The sequence below is a fragment of the Zalophus californianus genome, chromosome 4, assembly GCF_009762305.2.
Source record: "Zalophus californianus isolate mZalCal1 chromosome 4, mZalCal1.pri.v2, whole genome shotgun sequence".
NCBI classification, from domain to species: domain Eukaryota; kingdom Metazoa; phylum Chordata; class Mammalia; order Carnivora; family Otariidae; genus Zalophus; species Zalophus californianus.
The window spans coordinates 84,689,866-84,711,864 of NC_045598.1; the positions used below are offsets into that span (position 1 = coordinate 84,689,866).

General features: G+C 41.4%; 1 protein-coding gene across 12 annotated transcripts in view; it reads left to right on the forward strand.

Annotated features, from left to right (window-relative positions):
- Positions 1 to 21,999, forward strand: part of CDC14A (cell division cycle 14A) — a 187,344-nt gene that overhangs the window by 99,374 nt on the left and 65,971 nt on the right. For 11 of the 12 annotated variants that reach the window (XR_003523313.1, XM_027613260.1, XM_027613272.1 and 8 more), the window contains 2 exons: positions 5,613 to 5,700; positions 14,028 to 14,258. Coding sequence is in view for 11 of the 12 variants with exons in the window: in XM_027613260.1 (XP_027469061.1) it covers positions 5,613 to 5,700; positions 14,028 to 14,258 (319 nt within the window). In the remaining variant the exon portion in view is untranslated. The remainder of the gene's footprint in view (positions 1 to 5,612; positions 5,701 to 14,027; positions 14,259 to 21,999) is intronic. The other variant, XM_027613318.1, reaches the window with a different exon arrangement.

The window sequence follows — 21,999 nt, forward strand, 5'->3', positions numbered from 1 at the left end:
CTGACCATGGTAGACAACATCTTTAAATGATGTTTCTTTCATTACCAGCCAACCTATGCTTCAGGAGTGAGGTTTTTTTTTAAAGATTTTATTTATTTATTTGAGAGAGAGAGAGAGCACAAGTGGGGCAGAGGGGCAGTGGGAGAGGGAGAAGCAGACTCCCCGCTGAGCAGGGAGCCCGATGCGGGGCTCAATCCCAGGACCCTGAGATCATGACCTGAGCTGAAGGCAGGTTCTTAACCAACTGAGCTACCCAGGCACCCAAGAGTGAGGTGTTTTTTTTTTTTTTAACTGTTTATGTGCAATACAGATTGCTAGGTATTATAGTCTTCAACCAGGCTGTCCATGTAACATCAGTTTGGTTTAATGTATGAGCAGAGACTGTCTCCAGGTTGATTATGTTATCCTTCATTGCAGTTAATAAGTAAATTGTCAAAGTGACTGGGTGGTATAGACTCCCGAGGATGGCCTTCTGTACATGCCTTGAGCACGAAAGTTAGGTCTCCCATTGCTCAGTGTGCCATCTCAGGTCAACAGCAGGAGTTACAGCTGTTGAACACCCGAGGTGTGATGTTTCAAGGCTTTGCTTTAGATTAGAGTTTGTCTACCAAACTAGAATGTAATCTGGGTGTTGCTTGCTTGGTCTGCCCTCTTGTTCATGGATTACAGAACTGGAAACATGGGGATTTCTGCCCTTGTTATTGTAAATTCCTGCCATAGGACTGGAGTTAAGCAAGCTGCAGAATGCAGGTAGGTGAGCACATCCTCACCACCTGAAGGAACTGTGGAGGTATGCCTCCCACAGGGATGTGACTACTCAAAGAACTGTTAGAAGCATTTCCCTGGAGCTATCCTGTAAGACTGATTATACCACTCCAAAGGCTACAAGTTCAAGGAAGCAGAACTCCTTCCTGGACACTGCAGCTGCTAATGTGGAGGGACCCAGTGTTGCCACATCCAAATCCACTATACGCATTGCTGGTTCAAAGATCATGTTGGTTAACACTATAAAATGTTTTGAGGTCTACCTTGTCTAATAATTTCCCATGGATTTTCTTCCTCTTTAATTGCTGTTTGGTTTCTGTCCCTTCTTTTACCTCCAAGCTTCTTAAGAGAGCAGTCTTGACGCTGTTATTAGTCAGTCAGTCATTTGGTTATGGTTTGGCCTTTACCTTTTGAGTCTCATGAAACTGTCCTTGCTCATAGAAGAGTCAGCAAACCAGATGGTTGTGTTGGTCTCCTTCCTACTTGATTTGTTCTGTGGCCACTCTCTAAATCTGGACACTCCCTTTCCTTCCCTAACTTCTAAGGTTCCGTCTCTTGCTTTTCTCTTCCTTGCATCTCTGGCCATCTTTCTCAGTCTCCTTTGCAAGCACTTCCTCTTCCTTTGCCCACCTGAAAGGCTGCCCTTCTCTAGGGCTCTGGGTTTGTGGCTGAACACTCTCTGCGAGTGAGGGCACCTGCTTCCAAGTTTCAACAATCGTATATGTGCTTGTGACCTCAAATTGCCATGTCTTGAGCAGCGGCACCTGCACACGTGCCCTGGGTTCCTGCTGCCTGCGGCTGCATCTGCAGAGGCATCACTGGTCTGAGCTGCTGGAGCAGTCCCCTAAGGGTTTTCTACCACCCGTGTCTCCCTACCCCAGCTGGAGCGAGCAGAGGTGGAACAGTCATCCACATGGGGCCCTCCTCTTCCCCACCACCACACTGTCTCTCTTCTCTCAAAAGCAAATCTAAATTAATAACCTAGAGTTTAATTATCTAAAGCCAGATGGCATGGCATTTTAATTTAAACCAAATAACTCAAATATTTACTTTGCTTTAAGAACATAAAGTGCCAATTACTGCAGCATATTTGCATTTATGTAATACAACTATACCATCAACACTATTTTATTGTTTTAGAAGTTAGGGAAATATAAGGAGGGTACTTTTTAATGAATAAAAGGAGACTTTGTAGTTCTGTCTTTTTGATTTTTCAAATAGTCTTGTGCCATCGTGAAACCTCTTAAATACTTCTATTATAGCTCTTTTCAAAGTGTAATGCAACTTTTTTTTAAATTGATGTCTTAATCTGGGTTCTGTAACAAAAATACCGTGCCTTGGGTGGCTTAAACAACAAACAATTATTTCTCACAGTTCTGGAGGCTGGGAAATCCAAGGTCAACGCACCAGCAGATCTGTGGCCATATTCTCCCCGTGTCTTCACATGGTAGAAGGGCAAGGGTGCTCTCTGGGGTCTCTTTTATAAGGACGCTTGTCCCATTCATGAGAGCTCCATCCTTATGACTTAGCTGCCTCCCAAAGGCCCTACCTCCAAATATCATCATACTGGGGATTAGGTTTTGACATATGAATTTTGAGGGGACACAAATATTTGGTCTATAGCGATGGGTACAAGATGGCGCTAATAGCACCCACCTCATAAGGTTGCTGTAAGTATGAAGTGAGTTGCATATAACAGAGTAGTGCCTAGCACACAGTCAGGGCTATGTATGTATTTGCATCTATTATTATTACTGTTCTGTTTGCATGTTATTATTATTGTTCTCCCACTTGCTTTCAGGCTCCTTATGAACATAGAGAAAATACTTTTTGTTATTCTGTGTGACACCAAGTTATAGTCCTTGCTATATAATAAAGGCTCAGCAAATGTTTTAAGGAATGTTGAATTGTGCTTGAACACTGTCCATGTTGCCTTAGAAAACATTATCTGTTGATAAAGGGAATCAATCCTGTAATTGTTGACCTCAAGGTCTATCTTTCCTATTTTACTGTTTATTACAATGGTAAAAAGCCAAACGATTTTCAGAATTGGGACTGAAAAATATATTTCTGACCATTACAACAGAGGCGTGCCTTAGCGGTGTAGATGTATTTCTTAGAAGTTGTAAAAATTTATGTTTTCAAGTCAAATTATGTTTACTTTTTAATTTTTTTCAGTTTTAATACTGTTATTTACTTTGTAAACAACCTTGATTTCTTTTCCCCCCAAATTATATTTAAATGCACCAACAGAATTACCTATTTCAAAGAAATCTGGTTGTAGACTGAATCTTTTGTAGACTGAAGAATCCTATAGTAAAGTGAGTATTAACACTTAAGTATATCAGTTTCAGGAATTCAAATTTTTATTTTCATTTTATTTCCTTATAGTGAAGAACAGGTGCAGTTTTCCTACATAGTACTTGGTAGGCAGTAGGCTTTGGAATGTAAGAGGTAAAACCATCCTCTTGCCTCCTCTTTGCTGAGATGTTTGTTTGTAAAATATGGTAGGGTTGGAAAGTACCTTCAGTTCCTGTCTGATCTAGATTTCTTTGAAGTGTGTGTATTTAATTAGAAAACCAATTTGTGTCATCTTAAATATTTTATTATTGATAAATGTTGATATTTGTATAATTCACTGAAAGAAGGCACAAATATTAATTTGGGAAGCTTACTGAAGTAAGCTTGTGTTATATTAGTCAGTTGAAAGCTGTAACTTTCTTATTAATTTTTTTTCAGATTTGAATCTAAGACCCAAATCTCATTGTTTACTCCATCAACCTTATCCAAGCTACTGAATATAGTCCAATATTATCTAATGTTTATCTTTTTGGGTAGGCAGATTTGCAAACATATTCTTCTGGTTTTGTGAGTGAACGTATCTTAGTAAGTCCACTGTCCTTCTCCATATGATTGATTATAAAAGGTTACTGTTTAACTAAATGTCTATAATCCAAATAAATAGACGTAGCACAATATATTTATCTAGGCTTACTTGTGGTCAAGGATACAGAAATAGTGAACATAGAAACCTATTTTCTTTTACTGTTCATAAAGAATTGCCTTTAGCCTTTTGATGATTAGAGCATACCTTTATTTTTGAATTTCTAAGTTAATGTTTTAAGCTTATTAATTACTTAGAGGGATATTGGACCATTAGAAACTGCTTTATTTGAACAAGAAAAAGTTTAATTATCATAAAGAGTTATATATTAGATTCTTTATTCCAATTGTTATGAATAGATAGTTATGCCTGAGATATAATTTGGCATATGTAATCATAACACTCAGTAGCTCTAAGATTTTATTTCTGGTATGGGGATATTATATTTATTATAGTTAGATTAATGCAATTCAGACATTTATAAGGTGTCCCGTAAAGTTACATTTATAACTTTTTATAACTGGAAGGAAACATCTCATTTTAAACATAGAAATTGTACAGTTAAGTTTTGATTTTAATGAAAATTGGAAATGATAATAGTAGTATAACTAATTAAAGTAGAGGCTCTAATTTCCTTAATGGTGTTACTCCAGTTAATCTAACAAATACCTAAAAGCTCTTACAGTGGAATGCAGACTGTATTTGATACATATTCCTACCTTTGAGGCATGTGCCATGTGGTGGTGGAGGAGAAAGCTTTTTTAATGGATATCCTTGCCCAGTAAAGAGAACTGCTTTCCTTCCCAATCTGTGGAGGTATCTGTGCAGTGCTAGAGAGCCCGGAGGGTGGAGACAGAGACTAGAAGCTGGCCTGGTGGTGGGGTGGGGGTGAGGGTTTTGGGTGGGCTAAAGAATGCTTATGTGAAGAAGTGATACATATATATTTTATGATACATGCACAGATGTGTCCCAATTCCCTGCAAATCTTGGGTACCTTCAGCCCTGCCCCAGTGTTCCATGGGTTTAGAGGCACATTGGGAAGGGAAGGAAATGGAGGACATAATGGAGCAGTGGGAGGATGCTGGGCCCCTTCCCTGGTCTTCAAGCCTTTTCTGAGGATCCTTTAGAGAGTGTAGACCAGAGGTTGACAACTGGTGATTAAAGTCGGCCCAAAGGTGTGTTTTATTTGGTTTCATTTTATTTAAAAACTTAAAATAGTCAACATCAAGTATAGAGAGATTCACATAAAAACCCATTCAGCAGGTCAGCCACATTCAGTTAGCCTTTCCTGCAGGGTGACTCTTTAGCCAGAGCTGAGGAGCCATCTGCCATTATTTATGTCTCTCACCTGGCCTTTGTAGCTGTTTAGGTTTGCAACCCCTGCCAGAGACCTTGGCTAACTCATTTGTGGTGTACCTCAGGGGTTTGATGATCCTCTGTTCTTCACTCCTGCCTCGTTCCATTTTCCAGTTGAAAAATCAGCATTGACAACAGTAGCAACCTATAAAAACAGAAAAAAAAAAAAGGAAGTGTGTTCATTATGACCCTGATATTTATAAATTTTTTTCATTCTTTAAAATATGTTTACCATGTTCATGGAAAGTGCTTATATTTCCTTTTATCTTCTCTCCCTTTATTTATTGCGGGGACAAGCAATGTTTGTTTTCATTTCATTTCATTGCAGGGTAGCCAGGAGACAAAATTATTTTAAGCAAAGTACCTCCACTTTAAGTAAAGTTTTTGAAACTTTTCAAGCAGTCTAGATAGTAAAGCTTTTTCTGAAGAGGATTGAAATACCATTTTGCGAATCAGATGCATGTTTTTATTTAAGCTGTATTACTTTGTCTTCATGTACATCCAATAGTACTAACAGAGTGAAAAGCAGTTTTATTTGTAAGGGTTTCCTAAATTGTATAAGAATTATAAAATATTTTTCTTCTCTTTTCTCACAAAATTCTACCAGCGAGTTGAAAATGGTGACTTCAACTGGATTGTTCCAGGAAAATTTTTAGCATTTAGTGGACCACATCCAAAAAGCAAAATTGAAAATGGTAGGTTTTTCTTTACTTTACCATCCAAAAATTTATTTCAGTTCATCTTCTTTAATTTCCTAAGATAATCCTTTCTTTCGGTAATAGTCCCCCCAAAATATTTATTTATTAAAAAATTGAACAGTAGTAATTAGTGTGTTAAATATTATAGTTTAGTAGGTAGAACTATAATCCTGTTTTAAAACTAGAAAATTTGGGGGGCGCCTGGGTGGCTCAGTCGGTTAAGCATCTGCCCTAGGCTCAGGTCATGATCCCAGGATCCTGGGATTGAGTCCCACATCGGGCTCCTTGCTTCTTCCTCTGCCTCTGCCTCTCTCTCTGTCGCTCATGAATAAAATAAAAAAATAAAAATAAAAATCTAAAAAAAAAACTAGAAAATTTTTAAATTGCCATAAATAGGCACTTTACCTGACCCAGTTATCAAAGAAGAATCTGAGAAGCAAGCTGGTCAAACTACTAAGCAGACTGTTGAATTCTATCAGTGGTTCTGAGATTTATTTGGTGGTAGAGTGCTACATCAAGGTATTCTTTGGGGAACATCATGTGGAACAATAACGATGATGATGATGACAATAGGTGTCATTTATTGAGTACTTGCTACACACTAGTTACTATCTAAGCGCCATGTTATCTCATTTAATATTCATCTCTATGAGATATAGATACACTTATCTCCATTTTGCAGAGGGAGAAACTGAAACTTACGAGTAGGGAATTTGCCCAGAGTAATAGGGGGAACTGGTTCTCCATCCCAGAGCTGGGCTCCTAAACATTGCCACTGCACTGATCTGTTTATTTCTATTATGACAATGAGAACACCTTTCCAGCTGACAGTAATTAAATTACTCATTTGCAGCATATGCATAGACAGGGGCACACATACTCAGGAAAACAAAAAAAAGCAAAACAAAGAATAAGCCTTTTGAATGAAACATAATTAGCTATGTGAGTTTTCCCATTAATATTTATTTTCTATTTATTTATTTTCATCTGCCAACATTCGTAGAAGACAAGTAATGATAGGCACCAAAGGTTTAAGAATAATTTATGGGAGGAGTACACAAAATTAAAAAATTTCACCTATGAACATAAAAGCTCTTTTTTTTTTTTTTTTTGCTCTTTATCTGTTCGTAGATCTGGAACATCAGTCTTTTGAAGGAACATAATCTGGAACCCCGAGTTTAGATTTATTCTCCTTTTATCACCATTATCTTCCTAAGTATTAATTCTACAAGCTAGTTTCATTGTATATTGTGAATCATACATTTGGATTTGCCGATTTGTTTGAGCTTCCACAGATGTGCTTCTCAGTTCATGCCCACGACATCTCTTCCAGGGATCTCTGTCTGAATCATGGTTTCCCTGTGATGGGTAATGCAAGTCTAGAGAGTTAAGCTACCAAATAGGAGGCCTGTGTACGGAAGCCAGAATTACATCCTCTCATTCATGAATTTGCTAATGAATCTATTTTGTTCCAGACATTGATTAACCTCTGTCACATTGGGTTGTCAGGAGGAACATGTTAAGTGCCTAAGGAAACTACTTTCTGGCAGTTGGTCTTTCAAGACAGAATTGATTCAATTTACCTTTGGCCTTCTGTGCAAAGCGATCTGACTCAGACCCAGAAAATCTTAGTAGGTGCATGGTTTCAGTCATGGCATTGTTGGTAGGTGTTCGTTTGATGAAGTTGAAAGAATTTTGCCATTTTGGATTCCTGTGTTTTATGACATTTTCTTCAAGAGAAGATGAGAGGTGTAATTTATAGAATCATTTAAGATATTTTTAGAGAGGTAATACATGCTTATATTAAAAAATAAAATGCAGATGAATTAATAAAAAGCATGTAAAAATGACCTATAATTCTACCCAAGTTTTCTAGGGCTAGGAGTTGGTGGTGGGATTATGGGGGTTTTAATTTTCTTTTCATCTGCTTCTCTGTATTTACACACATTTTTTTCCTCTTCCAGTGAACACACACACACACACACACACAAAATAAACCTTTCTTTCTTATAAGTAGAGCATCACAATTACTGTCTTTTAAAAAAAGAAAGATTTATTTATTTTAGAGCATGAGAGAGAGTGAGTGAGGGGAGGGGCAGAGGAAGAGGGAGAGAAGGAATCTCAAGCAGACTCCCTGCTGAGCGCACAGCCCCATACAGGGTTCGATCTCACAACCCTGAGATCATGACCTGAGCCAAAATCAAGAGTTGGCTGCTTAACCGACTGAGCCACCCAGGTGCCCCATGATTACTGTCTTATATCAACTTTTTTCACTTAACATATCACAGACTTCTTTCCATGGTAGTAAATGTTGATTTTCATTATACTTTTCCATGACTGCCTTGTATATTATTCAGTGCTGTGCCATAATGCTGTTACTTTTTGAATGAGATCTACATTGTTTACAGTTTTTCAATTTTCATGGTTGGCAAATGTTTCTACATTTCTTTGTAGTTCTCCTTTCCTCTCTAAATTCTTAAGTAGTAGAGTCAGTGGATAAAAGGCTATGAATAGGGGCGCCTGGGTGGCTCAGTCGTTAAGCGTCTGCCTTCGGCTCAGGTCATGATCCCAGGGTCCTGGGATCGAGCGCCACATCGGACTCCCTGCTCCATGGGAAGCTTGCTTCTCCCTCTTCCACTCCCCCTGCTTGTGTTCCCTCTCTTGCTATGTCTCTCTCTGTCAAATAAATAAAATCTTTAAAAAAATGTAAAAAAAAAGCTATGAATATTTTGTGTGACAATTCTTTTTTTTTTTAAATTGAAGAACAGTTGACCTACAATATTGTATTAGTTTTAGGTGTACAATATAGTGATTGGATATTTCTCTACATCAGGACCTGGTCCCCACATTGTCTAGTTACCATCTGTCATCATACACAGTCGTTACATTATTATGACTACATTCCTTATGCTGTGTATTACATCCCCGTGTCTTGTTTATTTTCTAATGGGAAGATTGTACCTTCTTAATTGCCAAAATCTTTAAAAATTCCTTTTGGCCACATAATATAATACTGGGAAATAATTATAGCTACATTTGCTTATATGCCAGGAATGGGGCTGATAAGCCTTTTGTACATGTATCATCTCTTCAAGAATCAGAACCATCCTCTCGGGGAGGTAGTAGTTTTTTTATGGAAGAAAAGATAGAGGCTCGGAGGAGTTACCTCACTTTCCCAGATTTACACAGCCAGAAAGTGGCAGTGTGTGGATTCAAACACAGGTCTCTGATTCCAAATTCTGTGTTTTCATCTTATTACAGAGGAAGTACATGCTCACTATAGAAAATTTAAGCAATATAGAGAAAAAGTCACGTGTAATTACATAATCTAGAAATAAACACTTAAGATACTGCTCTATATGCATCATTTTCCCCCATGCATCTATTGTGCCCTCGTACATTGAGGAAAAAAAGGTCTGAAAGCGCTATTTACCTAGTATTTGTTGTTTTTTATGATATCTAGGACAATTTCACTTAAGGCTGTCATTAGTAAATATTGACATTTGACTGGACTCCCCATTTTAAGATTGAATAGTCACTAGAAGCTTCATCATATTTTTTGTAAAAGAGCTTTTAACTTTGTAAATCTTTTTTGAGCTTAATAAAATAATTGTGTGATGGAACTAATAAACTTAATCCAATTACAGTGAAATCTAGGTGCTTGCTTGCCTTTTTTTTTAAATTGAGAAACTGTTTCCTGAGGAGGCTGAAAATCATGTTAGGGGTTTGTTAATAGAAAAGGTAGATTTTTACAGAAATTAACACTCAAATAGCTGTTGTTAGGATGTAGGCAAAGAAACCCTAAAATCCTGCGATCTGGGCAGAACGCATTGTAAGAGTCTTAAGTGTGTCTGTGTCAACACAGAGCAAGTACAGTTTGTTACACTCATCTTGGTTCACATTGTTTTGATGGTGGGAAGAGAAAAGCCCTACCTTTTTTTGGTTAAATAAATTTGAATTGATACATGAATAATAAAGCAATAGAATGAAACATATTTTGGATTTCCAGTTTTCCCCCAAATCCCCCAAACTCTCAGGTGGCAACGTCCTTCTCCTCTCTCAAAAAAAAAAAAAAAGAAAGAAAGAAAGAAAGAAAGAAAGAAAGAAAGAAAGAAAGAAAGAAAGAAAGAAAGAAAAAGAAAAGAAAAAAGCACAGAGAAAGCCTGAGGCAGGGAATGGCAACAATCTGAAACCTGTTCAGCTTGGTCATATAATGAGAGAAGCAGGTGTGCAGGGCTTGGGCAGAGGAACCTGACTCTGCCCTTTACTGGCTGTGTGAACTTCCCAGAGCTTTGCAGCTTTCTCTGAGCATCCGTTTCCTTGTAGGTCAAACAGGGGGAAAAGGATGCACAATGCACATCTAGTGATGATTAGAGATACTAGATGAAGTGTCTTGCACAGTGTCAGGCACAGAATAGGTGCTTATTAGCAGATATTCTGATTACATTTTTTCATTAATGAGCCTTAAATATATTTTACTGCTTCCTACATCTACCTGCCCCTTTTGAAGTTTTAACTTTTTTAAAAAAAGATTTTATTTATTTATTAGAGAAAGAGAAAGAGCGAGCTAGCACGAAAAAGGGGGGGGGGCAGAAGCTGACTCTACACTGAGCAGGGAGCCCATCGTGGGACCCTGGGATCCTGACCTGAACCAAAGGCAGATACTTAACCAACGGAACCACTGAGGCACCCCAAATCTATACTTTTAATAATGACTGGGTGGACTAGTCATTTGACTGTTCTTCAGGGTTCTAACTTTAAATGAGGGCCTGGGACGAGAGGAATTTTGAATCTCTCCGCTCTGAAATTCTGTTTGGTCGGCTCTTGTGCTCTGCCTGTGCTTTACTGATGCCAGGGCGCCATCTAGTGGCCAAATGGAGGAAGGGGCTGCTGAATGTTCTGTCCTCTCTGCATGCTGCTAAAACCAGTCCGAAATGCAGTGATAACACCCACAAACAGTTATTCAGAGGTCATAGGATATTGTCATTGTCATTGGTTATAACTCACTTGAAACAGTTTTGAGGATTTTAAAGAAACCTGCTCACGAACTCTAGGAAGTATAGCCCCTAATGTTCGTATAACATTCCTTTGTTTGGGGACCTAACAGAGTCAAGTTGGATCTTACTTGAAATCAGCCCCAGCACAGGCCCTGGAATCTGACTGCTAGGGTTCAAATGCTGCCCCTATCTCTTACTAGCTGTGTGTGCCTGGGCTACTTTACTTTTCTAGGCAGCAATAACTGGGTAACTGCAAGGTTTAATGAGATGATCCATATGAAGCACTTTGTTTAGTGCCTGGCACATAATAAGTGCTTAGTAAATGTTAGTTATGATTATTATCATTATTGTTTTTATTTCAATGTCCTATTTCCATATTTGACTAACTGTCCAGTTTTTTTAAAACCCAGACATACTCGGAATTTCTCTTAATAGTTGATTTAGATATATTTACTCCTGAGAGAAATTAATATATAAGAAGAAACTTCTTCCTCCTCTTCGTCTTGGTGGAGGAGGGGAGGGGATAGACACCAAACCAACCATTAGCACATCTGGTAACAGGTGCCATCACAGAGGTGCCAGGTATGCTAGGAACCCAGGGTCGGAAGTGTTCACCAGCCACACCAGGGGAAGACTTCCCATGTGTTTATGAGTACTCTCCTTCCCATTCTTACATGATAGAAAAGCTCGTTTCCTTATGCCATCTGATATGGTTTGAAGTGGGGTCCATAAGTCACCAGCCAAGGAAGAATTCTTGAGATGTTTTCAGTGCAAAAAAGTATTTTTACTATAGCATGGGGACAGGACCCATGGGCAGAAAGATCTGTCTCGGGATGGTGAGGAGCAATTGATTAGATACTTTGGAGTTGGGGGAGGTAAAGACAAAGGAAGTTTCCAAGAGGATTTTCATATGCTAAAGACTTATAGGATGCTGGAGGCCTAGCTGTTGTCAAACTCAGGTTGTTTTTCCCTCTAAGCAAAGTACTGAGACAGTTGGGAGTTCCTGGAGGACTGTCTCAAGTATTTGTCAGTGGGCTGCACGTTATAAGGAAACTTAATTTTATCTACATTTCCTTCTTGCCTTTGTTCCCCCACCAACCACAGCTTTTTTCTCCTTTAGGTTGTAAATCTGTTGCTGGAAAATAATTTGAACTAAGTAGGAAAACAGATTTGTTTTTTCCAAGTAGAAAACTGCATCCATTTTCTCTAAATGTGTGTGTACAAGTTACTGTTTCTACACAGAAGATTGAAAATAAGCTCTGTATTACCTGTTTGCCCGGAAGCAGCATGGCCTGTGAGAATCTTGTATCTGGGCCGTGGAGTAGTTTGATCTGCCTTCCAGTTCTGCCTCCAACCATTGCGTGACCTTGGCCAAGGATACCAGTTAGGGTTCTGTTTGCAGGCAGCAGAACCACCTCTGGTAAATTAAACCAAAAAAAGCATTGATTGGAATGATGCTGGGGATCTCACAGCCTCCAAGGGAAGGCTGGAGAATGAGGCCTAGAAAATGAGCAGGATCCAAGCGAGACAACGTCTCAGCAGGGTCCAGGCAGGGAAATGGAAACCACACCATTTCAAACAGAGGGAATTTAATACAAGGGATTTGTTACAGAGAAGGCTAAAAAGGAAAAGGGCAACACTGAAGAAACCAGAATATTATGGAGGAAAGAGCTCCTGCCTTTAGAAAGGTAGAAAGTGAGGTCACCAGAATCTGGGGGCTTGGAAGGGGAGCCAGGCTGGTATTGGGAGCTCTGAAGGGAATGCCACCAGCTGGTGTGTGCACTTGGGAGCTGAGGAGCAGAGACCAGGTGGCTGGGCCGCAGACTGGTCCTGGGAGTACGATGCTGAGCTGGGAGCTCTGGTTGCTCCTATCTTCTTCGGCTGAAGCCTCCTGGCCCCCACCCAGAAGCTTCTGGTCATTCCAGTCATGCTTCGTGCCTCCCATGTTTTGAACTGACAGCGAGCCAGCTGCAAATGCCCTCTGCACACCCTGGCCCCATCATGGGAGGGTTGGCTTGCTGCTGAGAGAAAATAGGAAATGACCAGCATATGCAGAGTCCGAGGCAGTGCAAGATACGGCCAAGGACACAGCGAAGAAATTGCTGGTTTACTTTGCGGGCTAATGCCACCCATACGCTCTGGGCCCACCATCATGAAAGAGTTCTGAATGAGACTGTCTCACCCGGTATGCCCTGCGTCAGTGAACCCTGCATACGTTACAGGTGTGGTCATCAGGGTGCTGAGAAGTTAGTCCCCTGTGAATCCCTGGGGCTGCGGGCCAGGTCTGCAGTGGCCAAAGCCCCCCCCCCCCGCCCCCGCCTCGCCGCCGGTCACCTCGGTTGATTGGCTAAGTCTAGGTCGCATGTCTGTAACCCAGCTGACTCTGTGAGCTCCCGGGAATACTCACACGATGCTGGATCCACTGGAAACGGAAGGCGGTTTAGGGGCTGACCACCTATATTCCTGTGCCTCTCCCAGTGAGAATGTCTACAAAAATTTATTCAACTTTTTTAGTTTCTCCATCTGTTAAATGGGGTTTACTATTCTTACCTTAACAGGCTGTTTGGAGAATTAAAAGAAATGTTATACACTGGTGACTTAGACGTGGTAGGTGCTTAATAATTATTCCTCTCTTTTGTGGGGGATTGCACTGTAGAGTGAAACGAATCACCCAGCACAAGGGCTTTAACCATAGTTGAAAAGTATTTGTCGGGGCGCCTGGGTGGCTCAGTCGTTAAGCGTCTGCCTTCGGCTCAGGTCATGATCCCAGGGTCCTGGGATCGGCCCCACATCGGGCTCCCTGCTCGGCGGGAAGCCTGCTTCTCCCTCTCCCACTCCCCCTGCTTGTGTTCCCTCTCTTGCTGTCTGTCAAATAAATAAATAAAATCTTAAAAAAAAAAGTTTGTCAAGTGGAAGAAAAAGCACAAAGAATCATGCCAGCAGGCCTCCTGGGCACCTTTGACCTTTGAGTGGCCCCCGGATGCCTTTGTTTTGGCTTAGGAGGAGTGTATGCTTCCGGACTTGAATCCTATGGGTAGAGGTTTCGGATTTTCATGAGCGATTTCCAGTACTCAGAGGTCCCCCCCACCCCTCCTGTGGGGTGTGTGTGTGTGTGTGTGTGTGTGTGTGTGTGTGTGTGTGTGTGTGTGTATGGCTCTTCAGACTGCTGCTTTAGGAAAGTGCTTCCACCTCTTTCTTACTCTCTCAGGAAATGCCCTTTCCTCGTAAGCTCTGGAGATTCATAAACTTGACCGTGAAGCGTTCTGGCGTTCCTGGGCGTGTCAGGGAAACGCGTGCCATTTGCTCACAGCTCCGTTTTCCCTTCAGGCTATCCTCTTCACGCCCCTGAAGCCTACTTTCCTTATTTCAAAAAGCACAACGTGACGGCAGTCGTGAGGCTGAACAAAAAGATTTACGAGGCGAAGCGCTTCACAGACGCGGGCTTCGAGCACTACGACCTCTTCTTCATCGACGGCAGCACGCCCAGCGACAACATCGTGCGGAGGTTCCTGAACATCTGCGAGAACACGGACGGGGCGATCGCGGTTCACTGCAAAGGTGCGTAAGGCCTCGGTGGCCACTCTGGAAGGGGACGCGGCCGAAAGCTGCCAGTCATGCAGAGCCAAACCAGCTAGAGTCGGCCGAAAAAGACCACGAGTGTTTTTGTTTGTCTGTTTGAGAACACTGGAACACAAACCCATTTAAATAACCCCTTCTTGTGGCAAGGCTTGCTTAGATGCGGATAATCGGTGGAGGTCTGCTTTTCCCCGGCCTTACCTTACCCAGCTCCTGCTCGCTGACGCCAGGCAATCGCCACATGGCCCCGTCTGTGGGCCGGGAAGAATGCCCTGACTAGGTACAATTGTCAAGAGGCAGTTTTTCCCCTCCTTTTCTTCCAGAATTGCCAATCTCCTTTCTACCCTCCTCCTCCCATGTGATATTTTATGCTCCCATTTTAGAACCCAGCCGTCGGGACCCCATTTTGCCTTCTACTCCCCCCTTCCCTTACTGGTTTTTTGCAAAACGGACCAGAGTGTCTTCCCTGCCCATTGCTAGCGGAGGGCAGCATGCTGGGGTCGCTGGCGAGCTTGCTTGCTGCAGATGTGTTAACTGTTTCTTTGCGTGAACTTGGTTATGTAAAGACTTGGTTATATAAACGAATCTCTGTTCTCTAGGGGTGGGTACTTCCTCAGGCAGGGGTCTTTCAGACTACAGGGACCCTAAAGTTGCCAGATTCAGTAAATAAAAATACAGGACGCCTCGTTAAATTTGAATTTTTGACAAACCAATGAATACTTTTTTAGTATGTTTCGAGTATGTCACGGAACATACATTCTACATTTTAGCTGGCAACCTGGTGTTGGCTACTCAGAAAATGTGAAATAACATTTTCTCCAAGCTTAGTTGTTAGACTGTGAGGAGAATCAGATTCCGTTTTGGATTTTCCAGCCCTGGTGGGAGGTCTTTTACTGGGGTCTTTGATTGGAGTGACGGGAGATACCTCCGGCCACTCTGGGATGGAGGCTAGTTCCTCGCACGCATCTCATCCTGCCACTGGGTGGCGCTGCTCTCACGATTTTGAGTCTGATCACTGGTTTCTGTGGAGTTTATGCTAATTGCCTAGTAGGTGTTGGGGATTGTACTGTTCTCTTCAAGTGCCTAGTGCTGCTGTAACTGACTTATTCAGACAAGCATGGCTTCGGTTCTGACAGAAATTAAAATACCATTTTGTAGGCCTTTGTTTCTATGTTTAAGATTTGAGTAGGTGGAGGTACTTGGCTGACATGTGAGCGGCAACGGGAAGCTGCGTTTTGCCAGAGACCCGGAGAGACGCACGTGGCCGCGATTCGGATGAGGGCTCCTCGTGTCAGGCTCCATCCACATCAGCCGAGCCGCCGCCACCCCTCCTCTTCCGGTTTCTTAGCCGGATGGGGCCCTGGCGTGCAGGACGCCCTAGCCCTCCAAGGGGGGGACGCCCTAGCCCTCCAAGGGGTGTGTGTGTGTGTGTGCGCGTGCCCTAGCCCTCCAAGGGCCCTGGCGCGCGCGCGCGCGCGTGTGTGTGTGTGTGTGTGTGCCCTAGCCCTCCAAGGGCCCTGGCGTGTGTGTGTGTGTGTGTGTGTGTGTGTGTGTGTGTGTGTGTGCCCTAGCCCTCCAAGGGCCCTGGCGTGCAGGACGCCCTAGCCCTCCAAGGGGTGTGTGTGTGTGTGTGTGTGTGTGTGTGTGTGTGTGTGTGTGTGTGTGTGTTTGTGCGCGCGCGCGCGTGCCCTAGCCCTCCAAGGGGGGTGTGTGTGTGTGTGTGTGTGTGTGTGTGGCGGGGTCTGTTGGGGCGGGGTATCGGGCTAGGAAGGTGTCTTGTTCTCTCATCCAGAGAGTGCTTTCAGTTCTCATCAGGTCACAGTGGACTGGTGGGGAGCTGGCTTGCCCTGGATGGGGTTCATTTACGCTCTGACTTTGCCTTTCCAGCTCATTTTGTTAAAGATTGCCCAGGCCCGAGAAAAAGCCAGCATTTCGCACATTTCAAATATCAGTGGACCTTGAGAGCTAGTGGGACTATAGCAGCTACCAACCTTTAGTAGGAGATGTTTGTGTGCTCTTTTTCAAAGTTTATTTTTGTGTCACAAAAATTAATATTTTTCCTCCGATTAATTTGGCCTTATTTCCTAGTCGATTAATTTTATGGTTACCAAGTCATAGAGCTTATCTGTGTGTCATATGTTGGATTGACAAATTCATGGAAGAAGAAATGCAAAACTGTCATTAAAACTCAGTATCTTTCTCTTTTTAACAGAAGTATAGTTGATTCACAATGTTATATTAGTTTCAAGTGTACAACATAGTGATGGGACAAGTTTATACATTATGCTCTGCTCACTACACGCGCAGCTCCCATCTGTCACCATATGATGCTATTATAATACCATTGACTATATTCCCTATGCTGTGCCTTTTATTCCTGTGATTTTTTCATTCCAAAGCTAGAGGCCTGTACCTCCCACTCCCCTTCACCCATTTTGTCCCTCCCTTCATTCCCTTCCACTGTGGCAACTACCAGTTTGTTCTCTGTATTTATGGGTCTGTTTCTACCTTTTCTTTCTTTCTTTTTGTTTTTTTAGATTCCACATATAAGTGAAATTGTATGTTATTTGTCTTTCCATCTGACATATTTCACTTAGCATAATACCTTCTAGGTCCATCCATGTTGTTGCAAATGGCAAAATCTCATTCTTTTTTATGGATGAGTAATATTACATTATATATACATCTCTCTCTCTCTCTCTCTCTCTCTATATATATATATATATATATATATACTTCCTTATTCATTCATCTATCGATGGACACTTAGGTTGCTTCCATATCTTGGCTATTGTAAATAATGCTGCAATAAACAGGGGTGCATATATCTTTTTCAATTAGTGTTTTCATTTTCTTTTGGGTATCTGTATCTCTCTTGATAGCATTTCTCACCTAACTGAAATTATAAAAATGAAACTCTCTGATGTTCAACATTCTTATTACAGGTATTCTCTGTATTATATCCTAGATTTGTGAATGTTAACATTTAAAAAAATACAGTATGGGTGTATGAGTTGTGTGTGTATGTATTTTATACTGCAGAGGTTTATATGTTTTTATTTAAAATCAGAACCATTAGCACTGAGGTGAGTTCTTGTATGGGAAGGTCACATTCACATGTGGTGACATCTTTTGGATAATGTTATTTCATTTGCTTCCACTTGTACACACATGTAGGACTCCTTTATAAAGATTACACCTTCCGTTTAATTACAGCTGTATTGCTTTTAATAGCATACTTATCTACTAGAGGCCTGTTAATTATTTTGACATCTGCCCTAATTAAGTCAGTTTAATTTTCTGGGAATTGAAGCATCACTGAGCATTTTAACTGAAGTACAAGGAGGAGGGAGAGAGAACCTTATCCTATGTCACATGAACTTCAGTAGCTGCTGGAAAGGGAATGAAGATGTCGTGCCTCAACATAAAGTGCTAGATAGAGAGACAAACTAGAAATTGATTTGCTGGGAATGTGTGAAATCTTACCAATGATCCAGTGTCTATAGTTCACCTTCTGGTTGATAAAAGGGATGACTATGATTTGTTTTTGAAAATTTCTAGCACAAATAATAATTTTAAAAAATGGGAACACTGTGATGTTCTGGTATGTGATTGTTGATATTCTGTAGGATTTCAGAAAATGCCCGGAACTACAAGGGAATCAGCATTTAACTTGGTATAAATAGAGTACTTTTCAACGTCTTGTCTTGCTGTGTCAGGGAGCCCTTTAATTATGAATGCTTTAAGAAATTTGTTAAAGTTTTTATAGAAACTTAGTGAAATGTTCCTATTCTGTTGAATTGTGGTAAGAGCTCCTAACTATTGAGTGCTAAGTACGTTCTTTTTATAGATCTAAATTATAGACTCTTTTTAAAAGGGGAAGCAACTTTAGTTTCAGAGAAATTTGAAAATTTTCTGCACCACCTTTTTTGGTTGTGAGTGTGTGTGACTAGGAGCCTAGCCTAGGGAATGGGACAGCCCCTTCTTTGCACAGGGAGGGGAGCAGTGAGAGGTAGGGCTGCCTCTAGAAAGACCATCTCCTCTCCAGAGAGGAGACTCCAAGGTGGGACCCCAGAAAGTCTTTGCTCATTGCAGGTTCCTGCTGAGGTTCCTACAGCAGGCTGTTTCCGCTGTGTTTTATCCACAGGATTACCTATAGTCTTGTCAGATGTCTGAGAGTTCACAATGCTGCAGAGGCAAAGAGTATCTGCTCTGGACAGAAACAGAAAGGCAAATTGCCTTCACTCTAATGTTAAAGGAAGAGCCCCACTGAGACCACAATGAAATTTTACTCTTTTCTAAAGAATGTTGATGTTTGATCTGGGGCAAAATGTACTTCAGATGGAAACAGGCTACACACACACACACACACACACACACACACACACACACACCCTCATCTAATAAAACATTGTAAATATAATTTTTAAAAAGGAAGGCTTAATGGGAAGGGAATGTCAAGCATCTGTAAACATGAGCTTGATTGTAATTTTATTTGCATTTTTTAATAAAGGTTGTATTTTTAAGTAATCTCTACACCAGTGTGGGGATCAAACTCATAATCCCGACATCAAGAGTCACATGTTCCTCCAACTGAGCCTGCCAGGTGCCCCTCATTTGCATTTTGATGTGTATTTTCAACCTGCCTTTATTGCCTCCAAGGAGGGAGAATTTTTTTTTTTTTTTTTTTTGCAGGGGGTGGGGTGGGGAGGAACCATTCTTTTTCTGTGTAAAGCACAGATTTACGTACTGTACATAGAGATATGCAGTATACTGTGGCAGTAACATTTCATGGGAGACAATCAGGAAAAATGTCTTAAAGAGGCTCTTAGAGGAGGCGATAAGGAAAAAAAGATTGAGAAACACTGATTTAGAGACCGCTTTTTCACACTTTCACATTTATGGAACTAGGATGGATCTGAAAATGGGTAGCATGTCATAGTTTAATTTTTTCTTACTTAGGTGGAATTTAAATAATGGTGCATATCACACTGTTAGGCGACTTGATGGTATCTTAGATTTGGGGAGACACTGTGTATTTCGAAGTACTGGAGAGATTAGAGAAGATACTCTTTATTATTTGACCAGCAAAGCTTACAAAAGGGCCCCTCTTTTGGGGGAAAAGATTCTTTTTTTTTTTAAGATTATTTATTTATTTATTTGACAGAACGAGAGAGAGACAGTGAGAGAGGGAACACAAGCAGGGGGAGTGGGAGAGGGAGAAGCAGGCTTCCCACGGAGCAGGGAGCCTGACGGGGGTGGGGGGGGGGCTTGATGCCAGGACCCTGGGATCATGACCTGAGCTGAAGGCAGACACTTAACGACTGAGCCACCCAGGCGCCCCCGGGGGGGGGGGGGGGGGAAGATGCTTAAGCATATTAAAAACAAAGCTGTCAACTTTCCCGTTTCCTTTTCTAACTAAATGTTTTCACGGATGAAATTGACCTTGGACCAGTTTTCCAGGCCAGAAATACCAGTCATTTTTGACTTTCCCTGTGACCCAGTCCAAATGTCTTTCTAATTCAGCTCCTCCTTTTTATCATCAAGGTCCATCCAGCCCCATCTCTGCCCCTCCCGGCCACCTCTCCCTCCTGCCCACCTCACCCTCCTGCCCCAGCCTCCTAGCTGTTCCCTGGCTCCCCACTCTGTACTTTCCAACATTGTCTGTGTGCTGCTTCCTGAGCATCTCCTTTTATCACGGTACTTTCTTGCCCCCAAATACATGGCAACTTTATTTTGCCCTTTACATTGGTTGAAGGAAAAAATACAGATTTTTTTTACATAATAGCAGTTGTATGTTTATTAGCTATTGATAATATCACGAATTCTGTAATACTTTTAAAATGACTTGAATTTTGTTCATCAAAGCATCATCTACATGTATTTGAGGAGTAATAATAATACATACACCCAGGAGATGTGACTTAACCGGTACTCAGAGCACAGTGGACCTGGTTCTGGAGACTCCTAATGATAACTCAGCGGTCCTTTATGTCTTTGGCCCACAACTTGGAATCTATTTCACCTAAGCTCGGGCCCTTCCACTTGACTCAGAGGTGCTCTATTTTCTGGCCTTTTCTGCCCATCCGACCTTATTCTGCACTCGACACACACTGACACATTCTTCAGCCAAGCTTTCATTCATCACACCCTTTGCTGAAAATATTCTGTGACCTTCCTATTCTTTAGAGTCTGCTAAAGTCCGTGTTAGCAATGACACATTCTTTGAAGACACCAGAGGCTCACATAGCGTCCCCCACTTTGTCTGAGAGCCCAGTTTCTTTGTTGTTGTTATCTTTCCCATTTCTTTGTTATTGTTTCCTGCTTGATATTCTGCAACTGCTCTGATACTCATCATGGTAAAAAATTATATCCTATACTTGCTTATATCCTTATCCTATGAGCAGAACCCTGTCCTGAGAATCTTGAATACGCATTTGACTAGCTGAATTTAATGTCTAAAGACAGAGCTACATTTTTTTTCTTTTCTTTTTTAAAGATTTATTTTTTTGAGGGAGAGAGAGTGTGTGAGTGCAAGTGGGCAGAGGGGCAGAGGGAGAGACTCTTCAAGCAGACTCCCCGCTGAGCATGGAGCCCAATGTGGGGCTCAATCTCATGACCCATGAGATCATGACCTGAGCCAGATGCTCAATTGACTGAGGCACCCAGGCACCCCAGAGCCACTTTATTCTTCTATAAGAAAAAGTGTAGGGACATCTGAGTGGCTCAGCGCGTTAGCGTCTGCTTTTGGCTCAGGTCATGATCCCAGGGTCCTGGGATCGAGTCCTGTATTGGCTCCTTGCTCAGCAGGGAGCCTGCCTCTCCCTCTGCCTGCCGCTCCCCCTAGTTGTGCTCGCGCACTCCCCCTCTGACAAATAAATAAATAAAATCTTAAAAAAAAAGTGTATATGATACAAACAGATTTTAAGTAGTGGAAAAATAACTGCATACTGCTTTGCTCATGGGTGGTATGTAAATAAAAATTTACAGTACTGAATCTAACACCAAGAAGCCAGATGTGGAAAGATTTAGAAAATGCTTGTAAATGAGCATTATTGGTTCAGTCCTATATACTTCTTGAGGGCAGGCATCCTGCTTGTCTTCATATTTCTGTTTTCAGATCTTTCATGGTGGCTTGTACACAGTTGGTCTCAATCAGTACCTGTAAAATGAGTGACAGGATGCGAGCCAAGAGTGGAAAGAATTCTGGGATGAGAATCAGGACGATGGGGGAATTTTAGTCCTAAATTCCGTACTCACTTGTTATATGAGTCGGTTGGTTGGTATCTTTGGGCCTCCGTCGTTCTGGTATGTGAACAACCACCACTATTAAGAACCTGTGGCTTGATATAAAGTTTTTGAATATTTTTGCAAAAGGAGGAAATCAGTGTGTATTTTTTCAAAAAGATTGGCTAAAGTGCAAATCAAGTCCTATCACTATTATTTATTTGGAGAGAGGGAAAAAATACAGCAATTGTTAAAAACACTTTGAAGAAATCAGAGCTCACGATAATAACCAGTATTTCACTGAAAGTCATTTTTTTGAAAGTCATTTCTAACTGTATTACTTAATCTTATGTAACAGAGAGTGCATTCAACATAAAGAACATAAGCTAACACCAAAGTTCTTAGAAAATGAAGGAGCCTGGGGAAATGAAATTTGAGCACTTCTGTTTGCTTTGTTGTTCCTCAGTGGACTGTGTACTCTCCCAAGGGCAGGGAC